This window comes from Thunnus thynnus, chromosome 21 (assembly GCF_963924715.1).
Source record: "Thunnus thynnus chromosome 21, fThuThy2.1, whole genome shotgun sequence".
Lineage (NCBI taxonomy): Eukaryota > Metazoa > Chordata > Actinopteri > Scombriformes > Scombridae > Thunnus > Thunnus thynnus.
The window spans coordinates 15,829,832-15,851,556 of record NC_089537.1 but is presented as its reverse complement, the minus strand read 5'-3'; the positions used below and the strand labels follow the sequence as shown (position 1 = coordinate 15,851,556).

Sequence of the window (21,725 nt, the reverse complement as noted above, 5' to 3'; positions counted from 1 at the left end):
ATAATACATCCATGTTTTTGACCTGCTAGCTAACTACAATATATTGATTTAACCAATATCAGACATTATTGGCTTTAAATTGTGGGCTAGACAAAGAAGTCAATACTGCTGCCATGCATTTTTTTTTGGGGGGGGGGGGGCAACAAGATTGATGTAGCCTATATGTAGTCAGGACTTGAAACAAAGTTAATTCAAGAATATGTATTCGTCACATGCACACCACGGTGCAAGTGTATAGTAAAATGTACCGTGAACTGTTAAATGACTGTGCAAAAGACAACAAAACCACAATTTGTGTGTGGTCTCAAGTATTCCTCATGCTGTAGGGACGTCAATCTGTTTACACAGTCATGTTGTGGGGACTCGCCTCCCTTATGGGGACAAAAAGCAAGTCCACTTATTAATTTTAGGGTGAAGACTTGGTTCAAAGTTAATGTTAGTTTAGGGTTAAACATGTGGTGGTTATAGGTTAGGATAAGTCTTCAGGAAATGAATGTAAGACATTGTAATGTCCTCTGAAGTGATCTCTCTCTCTCTCTCTCTCTCTCTCTCTCTCTCTCTGTGTGTGTGTGTGTGTGTGTGTGTGTGTGTGTGTGTTCGGTGTGTATAGGGGTAGTACTGAGGTAACTGCTGCTGTGAAGAGTGAATCATAAAACAAATGAGCTCTAAAGCATCAGCATCTCCTGCTCTTAGAGAGTCACTGACACAGCAATGTGCCAGTGGAAACAGCACTGTATGCAGCAGAAAACCAAATGACCTCTAAAGACATTATACCTCTGATGGTGCGGAACATGCTGCTGCATGACGCTTAAGTTGGCTTCCGATTCGAAGGTTAAGTGAAAAATTAAGGGAAATTTAAAATATGATATTTAGCGTTTCTCTAGTTTTGAAGTTGTTGAAATAAGTCTCTATACTGTTTAAAATCCTCTTTCAGGGTTTAAAATGTCAGCAAGCAAAATTAATTTGATTCATTAAAAAGTAAAATTAAAGTAATTCTACATACACACAATCAAACTGGGTTTCTCTTTCATTCACAACCTTTTAATTATATATATGACATTGAAATCTACAAAATCAAATCTGCAAAAACAGGCTGATATATGCACTGAAGAGGAGCATAGAGGGAGGGAGGGGGGAAGAGGGGGGTTGCAGCGAATCAGCGGAGCAGACACTGCAAAGCGCAGGCTGGCTGTCACCTCCCCTCCGTCGAGCTGTCAGTTGACATGAACCTCCATACCGCACACGGATTTGATCACCCGTTCATCCCACGTCTAAATATCTGCTCCTCGGCGTTTCAAACGGGACAACAACATGACAGGATACACCCCTGTTATCTCCAGGGACTGACCACAGACGCGTAGGAGGAAGGCTGAGCCGCTCGCTGGTGTTAACAGTCAGTTAGCTCGCAAGCTAACAGTGGCTAGCAGGTGACCGGAGCCCGGCGCTGCTTTGTGCCGTCAGTTAGCTGCGAAGGTCGGACTGGCGTTAGCTGGTAGTCGAGCGGTTAGTTAGCCATTCAGCACCACTAATGTGTCATTTTAATAATTAGTTGTGAGAAGCTGTGTGACATTTTGGTTTTCATTCGTCGCGTTGTTTCCCACTTTTGCTGTTTTACTGCGTTTACTATTACTACTATTTTTATTTTTTACAAAAGAAAAGATATCGTTGATGTTTGCTTGCTAGCTAGCAAGCTGGCTCTTTAGCTAACGGTATGCTAACGCCAGCTCAGTGAGACTTCACATCGCAGGGGAGCTCCAGACGAGTCAAGGAAGGAAGAGAGGTGGCTTATGATGTGGGCTGAGGGAAGTGGCGGACTGTTAGGCGAAGGAGAGCAGCAGTATTAGCTTTAAACACATCGTATTTTCCTTATATTTGTCATTGTCGAGGGAGGGCCATCGCGTCAGTCAAGCTGTGTGGGACGTTGGATGAAGAAAATAATAATAGGGGCACTTTGACTTGCAAGCTGGCTAAATGAATAGTATTGGTGTCAACTGAGTCGTGAGCTTGTGGCCATTGTGCCAGCTTCAAGGGAAAACACTCTTGTCAAGATTATCGCACAGACTGCAATAACCACCCAGTTTACTTAAAGATGGCTTCAGCGAGCAGTATTGCCGCATCTATTGCGAGCAAAACGAAGACCAAGAAAAAACACTTCGTTGCTCAGAAAGTGAAGCTCTTCCGTGCCAGCGACCCTCTGCTCAGCGTGGTTATGTGGGGAGTCAACCATTCGGTGAGTCAGACCGTCTAATGTCCTTATGATGTGACACATTAAGCCTGACTTGCTGTCAGATATCAACCTGTGTGTTATTGCAGTTGATTGACAAAAACCGAGATGACAGTTGTGCAGCGGTCGGCTATAGTGCTGTCAACGTGAATGTGTTACAGGCTGCAAGTGTGCTGGTGTCCAACAACAAATCATTAGCTGTATGTGCTTTAATGAGCTTAGTTTGTACAGTAACAATTTACATGATATTACTATTGCATGGATTTCATTTATGCACTAAAGTAACCGTGTGTGTATGTGTGTGTTAAGTGTGTGTTTTGAGCAGCTAACCCCTCTTTGGCTTCCTGTTATGCACATGTAGGATAAGCTCCTAGGGCTCTATGTCATGAGAGAGCAGATCTTCCCATGCAAGACAGCTTATCTCTGCTCTCCGCTCTCTCTTTCTCTTCCTTTGCTGAATATTTGCACTGGGTCAACACTCATATGTTGGAGAGAAAGCAAACTTGGCCAGCAGAGAACATACAAATATTTCTGGCACCAAATCCCAAGTTTTAAACCCTTTACTAATGTTTTACACACATTATTATAACACACAGAGAGATGGTGCTCAGTCAGCAGACTTATGCATATAATCCACATTTCTTTCAGTTCCTTCATTCTTCCAATCTTTATGTGAATTGCCTCTCCTTCATCCTTTACTCAGCTTGTTTCTTATAAACACAACATGGTTATTGCACTAAAGCCTGCCTGTTTACTGAACGTTTTTATCTGGTGTTTTAGATTTAGGAGAACTGCTTTCCAAAATGTAAACAAGAGAGCCGAGCAGTAAGTGAGCAGCAGCACTCTAATTCATTATACTTATTCATCCAGTAAGAAATTATTACCATGTGGCAGCGAACAGTGTCAATGAGGAAGATAGTACAGTTTATATAAAAAACAAACATATTTTGGCCTTTTGATGCAGAGTGCTTCTCTGGTCTCTTGCTCTTTATTCAGGTTTGCCTGTGGTTGTCCTGCTGGGTTTTTTTTTTGTATGTGGCAGTGATGAAAAAGTAGCACAAAAAAGTGGAGCCAACATTGGCTGCTTTAGCAAATTAATTCAGAATTCCTCATCTCAGTAGGAAAAACCATTAGGGCATTTCTCTACAAGAGCCTAATTATTGGTAAGTACAGGGCATTGACATAGAAAAAACACTTTGTGAAACTTTATAACCAAAAGGCCACTGTAAACATCACAAAAGTGGTTCACATGAAGACTTCATGCCAATTTATGATGTTTCCAACTTCCTATGTATTATATCTGGCATTCTTTTTGGTCCGTTTCAATTTTTGACCACTGCTTCTCTTTGTTGATGCAGTTTGACATATCTTCTCATTATGTCAAAGAGTGTTTCCTTTGACGTATTTAACAAGATTGCAGTTTTTTGGCAGTATATAGCAGTTCAATTGCACCAGCAATTTGTGCTCAGATGATTTGACCTTACTTGAGCTGTGTTTGTTTTTTCATGCTGCTTTGAAAACTCATACTGTTATACTCATATCCACAGCTCTTTTTTTTATTTTTTATTTTAACAGTGTTGCAACTATCTAATGCAATATCTGCGTATTGGTTTGAGGAATCCTGAGATTTTTGATGGTATCTGCGTGACAAACGCACAGCACTGAGGGCACAATGATGATAGGGTCATTACAAAACATGTTATCTCTCTCAATTTAGACAGTAGCATTTGATTTTTGGCCTGGTGTTAAGGGTGGCAGTTTAGTGTGGATTATGTGGCGTCTAGATAGCCTGATGTATGTGAGGCCAAGACAGCTAAAGATCCAAAGCTGTTATTCTGTATTTAAGCTGTAGTCCGTAGATGGGTTACAGTCACCTGTTTGTGGTGTTAGGCCTGATGGGCTAAAGAAGGTGCACAAGAGGTTTACTTCCATGTAACTATGCTTTACTAATTAATCATTTGCCTTTCTGAATGTCACTTGAAATGCCTGAGAAAAATGAATGTAGATACATTGTCTGTTTACTAACAGATTTTGTTATCAATATAACTTAAGACATATATAAACAAGACTGTCATCCGAGCAAGCACACAGTATACTTCCCTATAATAGTATAGTTATATACTGCAGTTATATACTCTCTGTTAAGAATCTGACAGCGTTTTATTTTTGGATTGGAATCATTTAGATCATCTGTCTGTCCAATAGAGTGAATGAATAATTTAGGCTCATATCATAAACTTCTCAGTTTCATTCAGAAACTGTGTAATGTGCTGCTGTCTCTCAAGCATAAAGACCTACACAAGTTTGGAGAATACATGTTCAAACTGTTCACTTGGCTTTCATAACACAGAACAGGGCTGCTGCCAGCACATTTCCTTTTTATGCCTTAGGCTACCTCCACTGCTGCTTTTCTCATCACTTGATAAGGTACTCTGTTTCTTATACTGTTGGCAACATAAAAATGACTTTCCATGCCGGGTTACCAGATTGAGCTTCTGAGTTACTACCTGAGGATGTGAAGGTTGCAATTTGGGGAGGAATCTTAACCTGAAAGCTGGTGTAAAGGGGTCACAGATAACACAACACTATGAAGGAATGAACTGAGGGGGAGGCTTGAGAATGCAACCAGACTGCAGCAGCAACATGCAAACACATGCACACTCACATTCTGCAATATGTAACCCCCCACCTCCCATATCCACTGTGGCCTATCTGTCAAACCCATACACTTTGGCTTTTCCTGAAAACCAGACTCTTACAGTGTTATTGCTATGAGAGCACAAGAAAGAAACCACTGAAACTGCAGAGACCGGTCAGTTAGTTACTGTTGACCAAACAGATGAGTCATAGAAACTACCTCTCCATTTGGCCAGTGAAACATGCCATGTGAAAAGGATAACTGGATTACCAAGAAGCATATAAATAAGATGAGAAATGTTTATATGGCCCAGGAAATTCAGTGTATGTCATCAGAATTATTCTTGCGTAATAGCTGAGAAAAGCCAGGGATATGTGTTTTGAAATTTCAATGTGAGGAAAAGATATGTGGCAGCTTGCTGAAAATAACCCTCTTTGACAAGTAGCCCCAATTTTACTTTAATCCTAATACTTTGATATTTGACTTGCATTGCTCGGACTCTAAATAGGCTACACAGCTTATTGTTTTACAGAAATGGATTGAGGCCAAAGCTAAAAAGTTTTTTCAGTGGAAATCTCTGTTGTAACCCTTGGAGCTTAGTGAGTGTAAAAGTTCAAACAAACAAGATTCTACAAGGTCAATTTCAAACTCATCATTACAAAAACATCTCCAGGTTTTAAGTCTGCATGACATTACAAATAAAGAATTGGTTTTGTCAGTATTTTCTGCTGCACTGAGTTTACAAATTATGATTGAGCTGCCTCAAGTCATAAATATGGCTGTGTGAATTCTGTAAATGTATGCCTTTCCCCTATTTATTCTATGCTTGTGAAACTAACCTTCTGCTTAACTCAATACCTGTGTGAGAGAAATATCCATTCTGTCATGCTAAACACCCCACTGAACATTAGACGTGGACAAGAATGCAAAATTTTGTTTGAAGATATTTTTGAGTGCTGAGGTGCACTGTGCTTGTGTTTAAACCTGGCATTTCTCATAATATCATTTTGCAAAAACAAATGTCATCAAGCACTGAAAGCATTGCAGTGAATTATGGTAATCATAATTCATTGCATTTTTGACACATGCAAACTAAATAGAGAGACTAGGTTTGAAACAGACAAGTCATACCACTGCTGTTTGGTCATAAGATTACTTTCTGTAATGCATTTCACTGTAAATAGGTAAAAGTAAGTGACAACGTGGGAAGAGAGAGGAGGATGACATATTTCAAGGTCACAAACCTGAATCAAACCAGGGACATTGAGATGACATATTATGCATCTTACATAGCTATGCAGCCAGGACACCCTGCTTCTGCTCATTTCACTCATGCTGACATGAACAGAATAGAGACTAAACATAAATATAGCCTGTAGGATATGTCAACAAGGTGACCAATTTGTTAGTAGTTGTAGCCTATAATATACTGTATATGCTTCACCAATGTAGCGGCAGTCAAATACATGTAAAAACAAAAAAGCCCTAAATCTTGGCTCTGTAATACATGAACACTCTTGTCATGTTTTAGCCTCAAAGTAAATAACACTAAAAACAAAACAAACAAAACAAAACATTGTAAGGATGAATTAATGGCCTATCTCTGTGAACACTGACTCACAGGCTGTAGTTACTTCTTCTAACCATGTTTAAGTTAGTATTGTTAACTCGCTTAAGAACAACACCTATCATTGTAGGATTTATTGGCATGAATTTGAGGTCTTACAGCGTAGTCAGAAATACTGAAAATTACAATGGCTCTTATGTCAAGACACAATCTTCCTAGTTACCTTTGACAAACTAATTCTGAAAATGCTTAAAGGTGCCAAACACCTTGCGTTAGGTGTTTTGTTTCTGCAGCGGGAAATGGATCACAGTCTCACTTACTGCCTCACTTTCATATTAGGGATGCACTGATCCGACTTTTTCAGTACTGATACTGATACCGATACTGATACCTGGGCTTTAGGAATTTGCCGATACAGAGTACCCATCTGATACCAGTTTTCATTAATAAGCTGTATGCCTCACTGTGTGAGACTGGGATCAGTCTTATATGTGTATGGCAAAATCAGGCTTGACTTAAACATTGCTTTCCTAATTTTGTAAAACAAAATGTAACAAATAAATACACAGATATATATTTACTGAATTGTTATTTCAATGGTATCTGATACCAGTTCGGCCCGTTGTCCCTGATACCTGATCCAGCTATTTGAGTCAGTATCGGACCGATCCATGCATCTCTCCTTCACATATTTCTTGAATTTGTAAGAAGGGGCTATAATCCTGGCTTGTCTGTCAGCTCTTTTTGTAAATCCTTAGATGTCTGGGTTCACTGTTGGAATAGAAACGTGTTAGAATGAGTTCTGGTGTAGGTTTTCGAGTAGATTTGTCTTTGTCTGGAGAGCTGCTTTGTCGCAGTTTAAGGCACCCACTGTGTAATCATAGCCAGCGGCTCATAACCTGCTGTTGCAAGTCACCTGCGCTTGTCTTTTTAAAGGAAAGAATATAATTGTGCTGAGTCCATGCCCCACATTGCTTTTTATTATTTTATCACAGACCTTGGGACAGTAAAAATGTTTGTAACAGTTTACTCTGTTGTTATAAAGTGCTACGTAAGTGACCCAAGTCTTTCCTTCCCTTTTCATTTTAGACTTACTTAGGATTTACTTTTTCCCCTTAAGTGTCACTCCTTTCTCTCTGCATCTCCATTAAACTCTACCCATCCTGCAGGTTTATTCACTATTTTTGTCTGGGCGCCTTTTTGTGTCATCTTGTCTATGTGGCTCACTTTCATTCCCTGTATCTCTCTCTCTCTCTCTTTCTCTCTCTCTCTCTCTCTCTCCCCCTTTCTTTGCTGAATCCTGTCTCTCCGCCTGACTCAGAGTAGCTGCGTCTGGTTCTGTGGATAGCATAAAAGGAGGATACTATAAATATCGCAGGAGTGACCTACAGCTAATATGTGTGATGGTTATGGGTGAGGAAAACAGAAAAGCTGGAGCTTCACATCCTGGCACCCTGAGGCAGTGACAGATAGAGGACCTTATGGAAGCAGCTTGTGGTTTTGTTCCAGTGCGTGTCTACAAAACTCTGCGAACACAACATTTTGATTACTGTTTGCTTCTGTGTGCATGCAAACGTATATGCACGTGCCTGCTTTTGTGTGTGTCCTTCACCACAGGGTCACTATGCCACTGCACACTCCTTGCCCAAATGCGATGTGACATGTTGCTGAGCAGCTTGATTCACTGAGCAGAACAGGCCATATACCATAAGCCTGTTTGTTGCTCAGTCAGTCTAAACCACTATATCCTTTAATAGCTGGCCTTTCGTAGCACTGACTTCACAACAGACATGCTGAGCTGTCTCTGTGTATGTATGTGTGTGTGTGTGTATGTGTTTGTGTGTATACCTGTTGATGATAATTATTTCTACCGTAGTCATTTGTCATTTAGTGTTTCAACACAGGAGAATGAGCTCTTAGTGTCTGGTGTAAATACAGCAGGTATTCACAATTCAAGGGAAGACTACTCTAAGCTTTTAATTGCACTACTGGTGTCTTCCTCAGGTGGTGAGTTTCATTCTTACAAGGCTCTGTTTCTCACTCACACACGCTTGCACGCACGCATCACTCCTTTTACCACTGCTCCATTTTTATCATCTGTGTGTCCTCATTATGGCTGACCCCTGAAGGCTGTGGTTACGAGCAGAGGGAGTAATACCACTAACCCCTGACACTGAAGTTGTCAAAGGTGATTCATAAAATTGGGTCACATACAGCCATTGTCACCATCAAATTTTTAGTTGCAATTTGAGGTTATAGAGAGTGCTTTCAAGAGAACATGTATTCATGTTTCTTAGAATTTCAGTTAAAACTGTTGTTAAAGTCATTAAGATACTGCTACTTCAGTTACAAGATTATCTGAACTGTAACTGTACAGTTGTTACCTTGGTGGTTTCAATATAATATTTATTATTTAAAAAAATATATACATATATTCACTCAGAATGGTAGATTTACTCCTCCCTATCTTCTTTTTCTCCCTACCTTATTTTGTGTTTGTTCTTAATACAGGCTAACCAATGAAACTATGATATGCACACCCACATACTGTTGTTGTACAGTGTTTGGAGCTCATAAAAGGGCTTCAGTAGTCTCTTGGGGTTTGCTGTGTTATTCTTCTTGTGGATATTGTTTAAATTGCCATATGATTAATGGGTCTGGGATTCATAACAGGTCAGGTAATGATGTAATAGCTTTGTTAAGTATTCAGTGAAATGTCAAGTCCACACTCGGTACAATCTACTACAGCTGCATGTGACCTTTGATGCCCACTATCTGACAGTTAAAGGGCAAATCTCCATCCCGCAGGGTGTGTATGTACTATATATTATTATCTTTGTGGTGTATGAATATCATCTGCAACTTCAGACGCATGCATACATGTTGTGGACAGCAAGTATACCAGACACATACTGACAAGTTGATGAAGGCTGGTGGTTTGTTTCTCGTTAGCCATTCCCTAAAATGTGCAAGACTGATCATGTTAAGTGCTTTGGTGTGTGTGTATCTCCCTCCTAGTATATTTACACCTCTACATATTGCTTAATTGCATGATCAGTCAGTCTTGATGGAACTTTAATTACTGCCACTTACACTGTAATGTCTTCTAAATAGGCTTAGGGGATGTGCACACTAGTGCCCGACACTGTCTAGGAGTCTCTTCATTGGAACACCTGTCTCATTTCTCACATGTAATTGACAGCTTGACTACTTGACACAATAGGAACGCTATAGGATGAGTCAAATGGAAAAATGTATAATGCTGCTGTTTTCTCTCCCCCTCCCCCTAGCTGTCACCTGGTACAGTTGTTTCCCAGCTCTCCTCTTTATCTTTTTATCTAACTTACTGGCCAAAATTGGTATTGGCCCTGTTTTGCTTACTTCCTGACACCTGCTACCTTATAGGTAAACTTGCAAGAGCAGAGGACAAGAGCAAAAATTAGTAGATTAAAAAGAAACTTTAGCACAGCAAGGCCTTGAGCTAAAAGCTAACGTCAGCATGCTAACATATTCACAATGACAATACTAACAGGCTGATGTTAAGCATGTATAATGTTAACCATGGTCACAATCTAACTATCTAACATTTCTTAATAGCAATAAAAACAAAGTACAGCTGAGGCTGATGGGAATATCAATAATAAAGTATTTAGTCATAAATAAAAATATTATGAAGTATCTGATGATGGCACTAGAGGAGAAGTCAGGGATCACCACAGTCATCCTGTGGGCACCATAAATATCTGTACCAAATGTCATGGCAATTCATCCAGTTGTAGTAGATGTTTCAGTCTGGATCAAAGTAGTGGACTGACTGACCAGCAGACTGACATTGACATCCCATGTCGCTAGCATGGCTAAAAATAAATCAAATATTGTAGATATAAATATTAGATTAGACTCAATGTAAGTATTACTAAGAAAGGTGAATTGAAAAGCAACAGAATTGGAAAGGAAAAATCTGCACTCTGTCCATCAATTGTACTCACTTTATGAGCAATGTTTCAGTCCTCAGACCTTCAACGGGCAAAATTCATACAAACAGCACCATACATATGCGTATGATGATATAACTTGGCTGATATTGTGACCAAAAGGAACAAAAATGCCACATTATTGTAATGACTTTTTTACCTTGGAGACACATTCTAGCTGTAGATTGCAAGTCAGTAAATGAATTATCAGAAATGAGAATAGATTAAAAAAAGTCATAGCTGTCCTGATCTTTCCTGTTCTTTGTAAAAATGTGTCCCTCCAGGCTACATATCCTGATGACATGTCTGTTTAGTCATCTTTTCTCATTTCTAGCTTTGGGAGAGGTTTCTCTCCACTCATTCCCTTTTTAATATCTTTACTTACAGAATTACCTGATTCATGTATTGATGTATCCAAATTTTTTTCACCAAGGGAAAGGAATTATGATCACTGCTGTCAACACTATTAGTGGGCTGTCATCAGTTAAGGGCTAGCTATCTGTCATTGTTCAGAGAGATAACGCAGTGCCATGTTGCTGACAGAGCACGCTCTCCTCACCAGCTTCCTGTCCAATGGAGCAACAGCACACACTTGCTTCACTCTGGGCCGGAAAACCAGTCTTCATCACCATGGAGACAAACAGGAAGTTGTGGTGTGAAATTTGTCTGCAAGTCTGATAGCTGCAGGGAGATGAGCAGATATGCTGGAGGAAACCGATTAAACAAAACTACATTAGAGCTATGCTGTGCCCTCAAGATAGAATAGAAAATTAAATTAATTTAATTTTATGATCAGGAACATTTGACACTACAACTGTAGAAAGTTTGGAATATGTTTTAAACTGAGTTTTCTGGGCCTCCTCCAAGGAACCATTATAACTTTTGATCAAACGAATATTTTCCCCCCCATTTGTATTTTAACATGAATGTGTGTCAGTATTGCATTAAAGTCCCAGTGAAATGGAAGTTAGAGCATCTTGAGCTTCTGTAGTATGATATATTTCCCAGTGAAATGGAATATTTGTACAGATACAGGAGGGATTTAAATTAAATCCCTCACAGTCGATTGGACCGCTAAAAAAGTAGACGGGGCTTAGAGTTTAGTGCAATATGGTGCTGCAGAGAGAAACGGAGCTACAGAGGACTGTTGGCTCAACACACACCTCCCTCACCTGTTGTTAGATCAGGAGGAAGAAGATGGGGAGATGAATGAATTAGACCTCTGCCACATTGCTTTGGAAATGAAAACAAGGTTTTTACCCACAGATATCCAAACACACATCTCTTCCTATCTCTATCCATATTGCTCAATTAGCTACTGCAACCCACAAACAGTGAAGTGCGGTTTTGTACGACCAGTGTGGCTAGCTACTCAACCAAAGTCACATTTGATTGGATGAACTTTTCTAAACGCCCCTCAGTGCAGGATGAGCCATAAAACATTTGAAACTGTTTTACAAGAAGAGAAAAGACAGGGATTTTGATATGAAAATACTTTGATACTGATTTTTTATATATATATATTTGGCATATAATGAGATAAATTAACACAGGGACACAGGATTAAAACATTTTAATTATACAGGGTCTTTAACATTCAGTACACTAGTGTTGTCACAGATGTGTATGTGTGCTTGGTAGGATTGGGCATTGTCTCTGCCCTTGTGTGAAACACAGCTTTATTGATTAGGCGACATCTCCCCTCTGAGTACCCATGATGCATCTGTGCTATAGCATCACTGTGACGTTGGTGCCTGTCACAGCAGGGCACTGAAACATAGTCGGATGTGGCATCTGTGGTCTTGAATCCTCTGCTTGCTCTGCTAATGCCCTCTTTTCACACTTTCTTCTCTTTTCCATATTTTTGTCTTTATCTCAAAGGTTTTTCTTCCAAAGTTTTCTCCTGCTGTTATTTTATCTTTTGTTAATTATGCACACTAATTCTGAAAAATGTTCTCATGCTTCTTCTCTTTTCTCTTCTATTGCTGTAGAAGCTTAAAATAACCCTAGAGAATATTTTAAGTGCAGAGATGTTAAGTTTGAATTTTAACTCTAACCTGTAGTAAGAAGACATCAGACCCAAAATAAACAACCCTGTTCTTGATATGCTACTGTACTCAATTAATGCATGTTTGCTGAGCTGGTTAAAGGCAAAGTCGAAACAGTGTACAAAGTCGAACCTTTGCACATCACTGGACAAGCTTTTGCAGAGTTCAGCATTAAGAATTGTTTTACATTTACTAAAAATTAAACCACATGAGGAGGTCAGAGTCCTCTTTGTCAGACTCATTACCCTCAGTGACCGTTACAAACAGAATGGAAACATCTCTGTGCATGTAAGCATTACTACTTATAAGCTTTAAAGTAGGAGATTCTGGGATATCTTTAGTTTGTCTGATAGGAGATTTTAGCCAACCACTTCTGCCAATATACTGGCCACTTGCTGCCAGCCTCTGTCTTTGGTATTGAGTTTAATTGTTTATGAGCCACTTCAATCTGCCTTACTTGCAAGCTGCCAACAAACAGTATACCTGCAATTCAACACAAGGACACTGTCACCTCCACAGTGAGGGTAAAACTGACATCATATCTATCTGGTCACAATCAATCATGTGAGTGTGTGTGTGGGCCAGTGGCGAAGTGGAGAGTCATAGATTATGAAATCAACCACTGGGAGAAAGTTTAGATCTGACGCTGTTTGGGGAACTAGGCCCAGATCTCTGACTGAACAGTTAACTCACATAAGTTGATGTCTTATGGACTATTGGGCAATCCTTAATGTTAAAACTCTAGCTCTAAATGTAGCACTTGAGCCACAGAAATATACTAAGTTGAGAGGCTGTAGGCTCCAATAGGTGCTCCTCGTGGACCAACCTATTATAATCAGTAGGTTGGCATAAGATGGCTGTAAATATCAACATTAATTTCATAACCATGCAATATATCAGTATTAGTCCAGAACAAAATCATGAGCATTAATATCATGAAGGTGTTTAAGGCATACTGTCTAAAAAGCGCACATCTTAACGACCATCTGAAGTATGCCAAATGCTTTCATGGGTCAGTCAGTCATGCTGAGGCCATTCTCTGCACCATCTGCTGTAACACTTCTGCAGCATTACAGGATCATAGTCAGTCCCCAATGATAGAAGTATTGGCCACCTCTTCTAAGACAGCTGCTGGAATTGTGATTTGATACCACCTCTTGTCTGTCTGCACAATCCTAGCTGTGAGCAATGTATAAAGCTTAAAGCGCATTTGGGATTGTGCTGTAGAGCAGCACGCCTACACACTTTATGATTAATGTTTTAGTCAATCACAGTTTGTGTATTTGAGTTTATTCAGCACACCTACACTACAAGTGAGCTTGGTGGAATGACAGGTTATTAATAGATTCAAGCAACCTGCCAGCACCCTGTCCTGCAGCCAACAACAAATGCGCATACACACACACACACACACACACACAAACACACACATCATATGTGCATCAAGCTGTGCGTGAGTCATAACAAATGTCAGGTCTATGTATTACAGCAATGTGATGCAGGACGGGCTCCTAATGGAAACTCCTGCAATGTACCTTATGTGTTTGAAGTCCCGCCGCTGTTTATTCAGTGTGCGAGGTTTATCGAAGCGCTCTGTAATTTTACATTCTGTTGCATAGATATCAAGACTGTAAATACAAATCATTAAAAGTCATTTACGCGTTAACGGTCTAATTCATCTGATAGTCCACAACATGAGAGAGTAAGATGTGAGCACTGAAAAGATGAGTGCTCCCTTTTTATTATTTTTATCTAACGTCAGGCTTAGTCGTCTGATTTTCAAATCACATTTCATCACGGTTTGTGAACACACTCAAACTATAGAAGATTAGAAAATAGCCGAGCATCACAGACTGCAGGATATTGCTAAGATTATCTTTCAAAACAAGAGCAACACATAACCTTGCTTTTACACACATGTGGTTATGTGTTTCTGGCATCTCTCTCTCACTCTCTTTCTGAGACACATAGACACAATATATCTCTGTCTTTCACACATATACTCTTCTCTCACCTGCCAGCCGCCATCTTGTCTTTATTTATACATCGAAAACACCTTGAAGCTTCTGCAGTCCTGGCAACATTTCTACTTGCCTCTCCCCTACAGCTGTCCTTCAAAACCTGTATGCTACATCAGCCTGAAAATCTAATCTGTAAACTGCTCACATTGCCAGGTATGCTGTACCGGTATTGATGGACGATGCAGACCAGAACTCTGGCCTGAATCATAAATTAGCCTTAGTAACTTGTCATCAGGCTGCTTTAATTTGGAACACCTTATTTTACTCAGTTATCTTAGATGGTTAAGAAATGTGACATTAATGATATGAGTAGGTTTTGTGCAGCAGGGTGGTGAACAGTTGAACATACACTAACTGTTGTCACTCTTACCAGTGCCAGAAGCATATACATGTGTGTGCGTTCTGTTACACCGGTTGTCCTTTCAGAGGAAGAATATAGTCATACGAGCATTCATGTGAAGTTATGTGAGCGCTGACCTTTAGACTAGTCTGTAGAAAGATGAACTTTATTGGGTTGAATAATATTGCATCATGAAAAAGGTTACATGAGTTGGGGTGTGAAGCACACAACTAGCACATGGTTGAACATCTACATTAGTGAGTAATGGCTGAGTAATGGATGCACAGCTCCACTACCAGGCTTGTGTCAGATGTTTGTCCAAATGTGTTGACCAAATGAAATAAATGTGCTGTTTTTTTCTCTTGAAGCTCTGCCACTGCATTTGCAGGGATTCATTTCAGTGTTGATCTCACTGATCACAACATCATGTTTGTCAGGAGTAATGATCAGTATTTTTCTTTTAAAGTATTTTTAAAGTCTTCTAGGTGCCTAACTGACATGTTTTGGACTGTTTTGTGTTCCTAGATACATCACTTATCTCTCCTACTTTCCTATGTTTTTCTTTTCTTCCCAGATAAATGAGTTAAGCCATGTTCAGATTCCCATCATGCTCATGCCAGACGACTTCAAGGCCTATTCTAAGATTAAAGTGGACAACCACCTCTTCAACAAGTACGGTCTTTTTTGAGTATATTAGTTCATTATTATTTTTGACAAACATTATGACACTGTAATTGTATTTTCATACTTCTTTGAATTATTGCATTTTGTAACCATGTCACTTGTGTTTTCAGGGAGAACATGCCCAGCCATTTCAAGTTCAAGGAGTACTGCCCTCTCGTGTTTCGAAACCTCAGAGAGAGATTTGGTATCGATGACCAGGAGTTCTTGGTATGAAAAGCTACTGTACATTCACAAGTGACAGACAAGCCTGGCAGCATTACTAACACTTCTGGGTCAAATATCAAGTTTCTTTTGTCATCTTTTTAGTACTAGATTGGTGTGAGTTGCCACATAAGAGAGTGCCAGTCCCTCTAAACAATCACCTGATTTTTACAGGCAATACATTATCATTAAATGTATCAGAATCTCATCTCATAAACTAAACTATCTGGTGCTTCAAGCACACGGAAATTAATACTTCTAACTATTCCAAACACATTTGATCATACTTTTAACTACTTAACTTTTGCTCTATTGCACTTTTTCCTTTCCCTCTTTTGTTTCAGCCCACTTCTTGTCTTCCTTTATTTTCCACTCTTTCCTAGTAAATCCCCATTCCCAGTGCAGGCAGTGAGTTGGCAGTATTTGGAGGTCATTGTGTCCCAGCTCAGTGCAGCTGTCCTTCTCACATGTTTACATTAGGGTTCGGCTGGCTGCAGTTAGTGGGCAGTTGGGGGTGTTAAGACACTGGCCAGTGCAAAGGAATGTCGTGATATTCTCAACATTAAACTACTTTCCTTCATAAGGCAAAAGTCACACTGTGGTCAAAAAGGTTTATTGGTTTGTCCATATTTCCTTTTTGCCGTTGCTCTTAAACCAGCCTGTTGGCATTATTTCTAATTACATTATTACACAATATTCCTCATTACAGCCAATTGGTACCACCAGCTGCAAGCCTGCTCTTTTGATGACATGCAGCAGTAACCGTTAGTTTTAATGAGGAATGCTAGCAGCATTGAATTAAGTTTTTGGGAGGGTAACTGAAGTGCAAACAGATTAACTTTTTTCCCCACATTATGATAAAAGCATATTGGGGAAAATGACTAACTAATTCAAACAAAAACATTAGGATATCACTTTGAAAGCTTTTCATCTCTGCCAGCCTCAGGCGAAGGGCCTCTTAAACATTTTCAGCCTGTGATACAAACCACTTCACTGTCCTCATACGGTAGTCCGTGCTTTTTAGGAACGTCAGCATACAAAACTGCAACTCATTTTCTGTCTAAGCACAAGAAAAAATGCTGCATAGCGGTTGTTACATGTGCCTCAAAGCGTAGTCCTCACTTTGCAATACAAGCAAAAGATGCTAAGAGTTGAAGAGAGGAGAGGGAAGTGAGGGCAGAGGACATCAGGAATTCTTGGAGAATGAGGCATTGAGCCAGGGGTGTTGGATCATGTTACTTTTGAGCTCCAAAGTCTGGACAGCAGCTGTTTGTGTCTGTGTGTAGGTTTGGACAGGCAGCAGACGTGGGGTCAGATCCCCACATGTTTAGACTGATGAGTGGAAGGTCAGACAACAAGAGGATACACGCAGGGGATGCTGTATTGTGGGCTTCATGAAATACACTGAAAGAGCATTCAACCAAATGTTTTTAACTGCCAGCTATTTTAACATAAGAGGCCAATTTGGGTTGTGACTCATAGTTAAATGAGCTCTTTGCTAAAAAGTTTTTTGTATTTAGTGACACAGACCATTCAAGAAAGTAAAATATGAGTAATAAGTATATCTTAGATCTCTGAAGGCAGTGCAAATAATGTATGAGCAATGGTTGTCAAAACACCAAGGAGACAAACTGTCTGTATCTCAGTGTGTACATCCTGATGAAGATGATAAGTATTTTTCCGTTCCATTTTTGCTCTTCGCAGAACTCTCTGACACGTAGTGCTCCCTTGAACAGCGAGGCCCAGGGACGAAGCGGGGCCCGCTTCCACACCTCTTACGACAAACGCTATGTCATCAAGACCATCAGCAGCGAGGATGTGGCAGAGATGCATAACATTCTAAAGAAGTACCATCAGGTGATATTACCATAATATACGTTATAAAGATGCAAGCCATGACAGTGTGTCCTTGGCAGAAACAAAATACCTCAGGAACAGCATTTTGAAACTGAAACAAAGAGAACTTCAGAAACATTTTCATTCTTTGTTTTTCTGATGGTGCTCTTATACAATGGGACTTCAGTATAAACACACAATCACAATTTAAATATTCATCTGTCTACCTGCATCACAAACTTACACAGTATACACAAGCACAATATTGTATATTATTCAGTCAATCCTCTGTGGCTGTATCTCTTTGAAACACTTAGCACCATGACCTAAAGAGGATAGGGTTGGAGTTGATGGTAAATATTAAAGGACCAGTTCACAATTTTTCAAGTCTGTCTAAAAACAGTCAGGAGCCCAAATGAACATTGAAAAAGGTTTTCCTTGCCATACTCATTTCCTCCTGTTCATATGGCCATTAGAAGATCCCTTCATAATGCATTTTCGATGTGTGATGGGGGCCAAAATCCACAGTCCTCCTTCTGTACAAAAATTTATTTAAAAGTTACTCTGAAGCTAATATGAAACTTCAGTCATAGTCAAATCAAGTAGATCTCTTTCAATGTTACAGTCTTTTTAGTGCCAAAGTCCCTCTTTTTGTTACTATACTTCCACTATAGCTCAACAGGGAAACACTGTGTGAGGAAACACAAAGAGAGAGTTTGTTACTAAAAAGACTGCAAATGTGGCAGATATCCACTTGATATGACTAACTAAGACTGCTGAAGCCTCATGTAAGCTTCACATCAACCTTTAAATGCATTTTTGCACAGAATGGCTGAGTGGACTCACTGTGGATTTTGGCCTCCATCACTTACATTGAAAGCACATTTGAAGGGGATCTTTTAATAGCCAGTATGAACAGGAGGAATGATTACAGTGAGGAAAACCTATTTCACTGTTCATATAGACACCTGACTATTATTTTAAGACAGACTTAAAAAATTGTGAACTTGTCCTCTAAGTCAAGCATTTCTCAGATTTGTGCCAGGTGGCATAATTTCAACATTAATGATGCCATATAAAAACTTGCACTGAAGCTTTTGGTTCTTAATTGGTCAGTAAATTAAAAGAATTGTCAGGATTCATATGATCCAGTACCACTGTAGCCCTTATGGCCTTCCTTTCCATTTATCCTACACTTGATAACAGAGCAACAGTAAGTCAAATCTTCTATCTTACATCTTACATTCTGGCTCCCTTCTAATGCAGGCAGTAAGCATCCATTGTGAGTATAAAAGGCGCATTAATTAAAATTCCTTGCTCTCTTTTGGTAGTTCATTGTGGAGTGCCATGGCAACACTCTGCTGCCTCAGTTTCTGGGGATGTACCGGCTCACCGTGGATGGAGATGCAACTTACATGATTGTTACACGCAATGTTTTCTCCCACCGCCTTTCCGTCTATAAAAAATATGATCTCAAGGTAAGAGGGGAGAGAAAAGCAAACCCCAGTGTTACTAGTAACAATTGGGTTATAGAGAGTGATTTTCTTACTCTCTTTTTTTTTCTTAGGGTTCCACTGTGGCAAGAGAGGCCAGCGACAAGGAGAAGGTACAGTCATCTGTCATGAGCAATTGTTCACTATTATACACCTCCCCACACACGTTTAAACTCGGCACAGTCAGGATCTCTTAACCTTTACTGTATATTATTATTATTATTATTATTGTTGCCTGTTTAAAGCATCAATACTTTTCAATAAAAGAATAAACTCAAAGTGTTTACAAAGCAAAGTAAACAAAGGTTTTAAACCAGCACAACAAGAGTTAGAAATGTGATAAATTTACAAACGGAACTAAACTTCCAACATGTTTTTAAAGCATTTCTGGAATATTTTAGGCGTTCGTCCCTCGTATGTCTCCCAGAACCGACCGACTGATGCGCCATAAATGTATCAATCCACACTGACAACCTATTTTTCCATGTCAATATGCAAACCGCTTTGTTATTCTCTAAGTTTAATTTTTTCCCCTCTTGTGCGCTTAGTTAAGTAAAATCCCACTTTCTATATGCTGTGGAGGAAATAAAGCAAATAAATCAATAAACAGTGCCAAAATGTCTTTCTATATAACCTTTCATGGAGCTTACATGAACATTTTTGTACAAATATACCAAAAATCAATTGTGGAACAATTTACCTTTTATTTAATTGAAACACTGATGTCCTTTATTTAAAAATGTGTTCATGATTCTGTTTAAACTCCATTAAAAGCCATGGAGACAATGAGAATGAGAGAGAGAACAATCTGTGTTTCCAGTGGTTTCAATAACCAACACAGCTTCAAACAATTTCAAGCTTACTGTCATCACCCAAAGGCCCAACTAACACAACTTTTGTGTCTTATTTTGTTTCCCTTTGGGTGACTATGACAATAGCAAATATTCATCTCCTTCAATTAGCACCTACTCCATCACCCCATCCCCTTTCCAGCCCCTGCACGCTATTTATGTCTCTTTATTTGCTTCATCCCCTCTAACCTCGCTTCTGCTGTTCCACCAGTTCCCCTGCTTGCTGTCTGTGTGTGAAAAATTGAGGGTTGTGTGTGTCTGGGTATGTGTTTAGTTTCGAGTTTTATTCAATCAGATGTTGATTTTGAATAGTCCTGTTTTCCATATACATGTTTGTCCGTCTGGGTGGTGTGTGTGTGTGTGTGTGTGTCTGTCTGAGCAGTGTATATGAGCAAGATGTTTTGTGTCTTTGATGTTGATGAAAATGTTGTTGTTTGTTGTGAGAGACTGGCTGTTTTCAGTCTTTGGCTCTTGGCTGCTCGGACAAAGTCACGTGTAAAAACTGAAATCGTGGAGGCCCTGATGGTTCATTGTGTAACATTTTATTAGCTTAAAATTAGAATGGATATTTTACCAGGCGTAAACAATATCCTCTTTTAGCTACAAGGCTTTGACCTTTCGAATGACGGAAGCTGCAGACAGCGTCCCTGAACACTGTGACTTTGGGGTGCTGTCCGTTTGACCTGTCAGCTCAGCAACATTGGAAGGGGATGAATTGCTTGTCCACGGTGACTTTTTTTTTTTTCTTTTTTTTTTTTTTTTTTTTTGCATGTGTCCAAATATAAGTGTTTGGAGGTTTGTCTGAAAGTAAAAACGCTTTATATATGAGTGTCACAATTGGGAGGCGGAGGGGTGTGAACTTTCCACCGGCTTTTACTGAGGCTTAACCGTGGGGCACCATGCAGTGAGGCACGGAAGACTTAAGGGAATCCCTGAACTAAATATAGCCTAGTGTAAATAGAAGAAGAAACAAAACATCGGGGTTAAAACTGATGAGTGGAAAAACAAAGCAGCTGAGGATTTAACACGCACGTGAGCCAACTTTGTGACCTGTTTTTGTCTGTAGCTCAGCTGTGTGTGAAACACCATTTACAGGCTAGCAGTAGAGATTAACAAGCCATAGGACAACCTTTTAACATAAATGAAGATGTTACTGTCCTACACTGACTACTACTGACTCTTAACTCACAAAGTAGTACAAGTTATTGCTGTAAGTCTTTGAGGAATTTTGTGATTGTTTTACCTTTAGTGAAATGTAGCTAATAAGCATTATATATTAATTGCCACTTTACTTACATGAATGCCGAATACAGTACTCCACATACTTTTGAATGTGCATACATGTTTACACCCAACTCACAGCAGATCTCAAAGATACAACTAGAGCTCAGATCAAAGACAAGGATCTGACAAAGACATGATGGTCTCTCCACATGAAACACCCTCCTACAAAAAAGAAAGACATGCTTTACTTACCTGCAGTTACCCACTAAAAGTGCTCGTGGCTTTGAATGAATGCGCTGCCTTCAGACGATTCTTCACTAGTTTAAGTCTAGACTCAGACTGGACTTCATGGCTCTTGACTCAGAGCCATGAAAGTACGAACACTCACACACACTGCAGTTGCCTATGAAAATGAGGAAAAGGGATGCATCATGCCAAGTGAAAGAAGAAGATCGTGTGTTTTGTTCAGAAGGTACAGTGTGTGTAAAAAATTGCTTCACACACACACAAACAACAAGCATGGCAGGGTTCTCTCCTGACTGCATGACCGTCTCCCTTTCATGCATGCATCTGCATGGTATATAATGTTTTTTCTGCATCTTTTTTGAAGTTACATTATTTCTA

At 39.6% G+C, this 21,725-nt stretch overlaps 1 protein-coding gene across 1 annotated transcript in view; it reads left to right on the top strand.

Moving 5' to 3' along the window:
• Nucleotides 1-1,166: 1,166 nt before the first annotated feature.
• The window catches only part of pip4k2aa (phosphatidylinositol-5-phosphate 4-kinase, type II, alpha a), a 30,801-nt gene continuing 10,242 nt past the window's right edge, over nucleotides 1,167-21,725 (top strand). Inside the window, exons 1-6 of the mRNA XM_067577666.1 lie at nucleotides 1,167-2,230; nucleotides 15,387-15,484; nucleotides 15,607-15,703; nucleotides 17,402-17,554; nucleotides 18,865-19,011; nucleotides 19,101-19,139. Of these exons, the coding sequence (XP_067433767.1) occupies nucleotides 2,090-2,230; nucleotides 15,387-15,484; nucleotides 15,607-15,703; nucleotides 17,402-17,554; nucleotides 18,865-19,011; nucleotides 19,101-19,139 (675 nt within the window). The 5' untranslated portion in view covers nucleotides 1,167-2,089. The remainder of the gene's footprint in view (nucleotides 2,231-15,386; nucleotides 15,485-15,606; nucleotides 15,704-17,401; nucleotides 17,555-18,864; nucleotides 19,012-19,100; nucleotides 19,140-21,725) is intronic.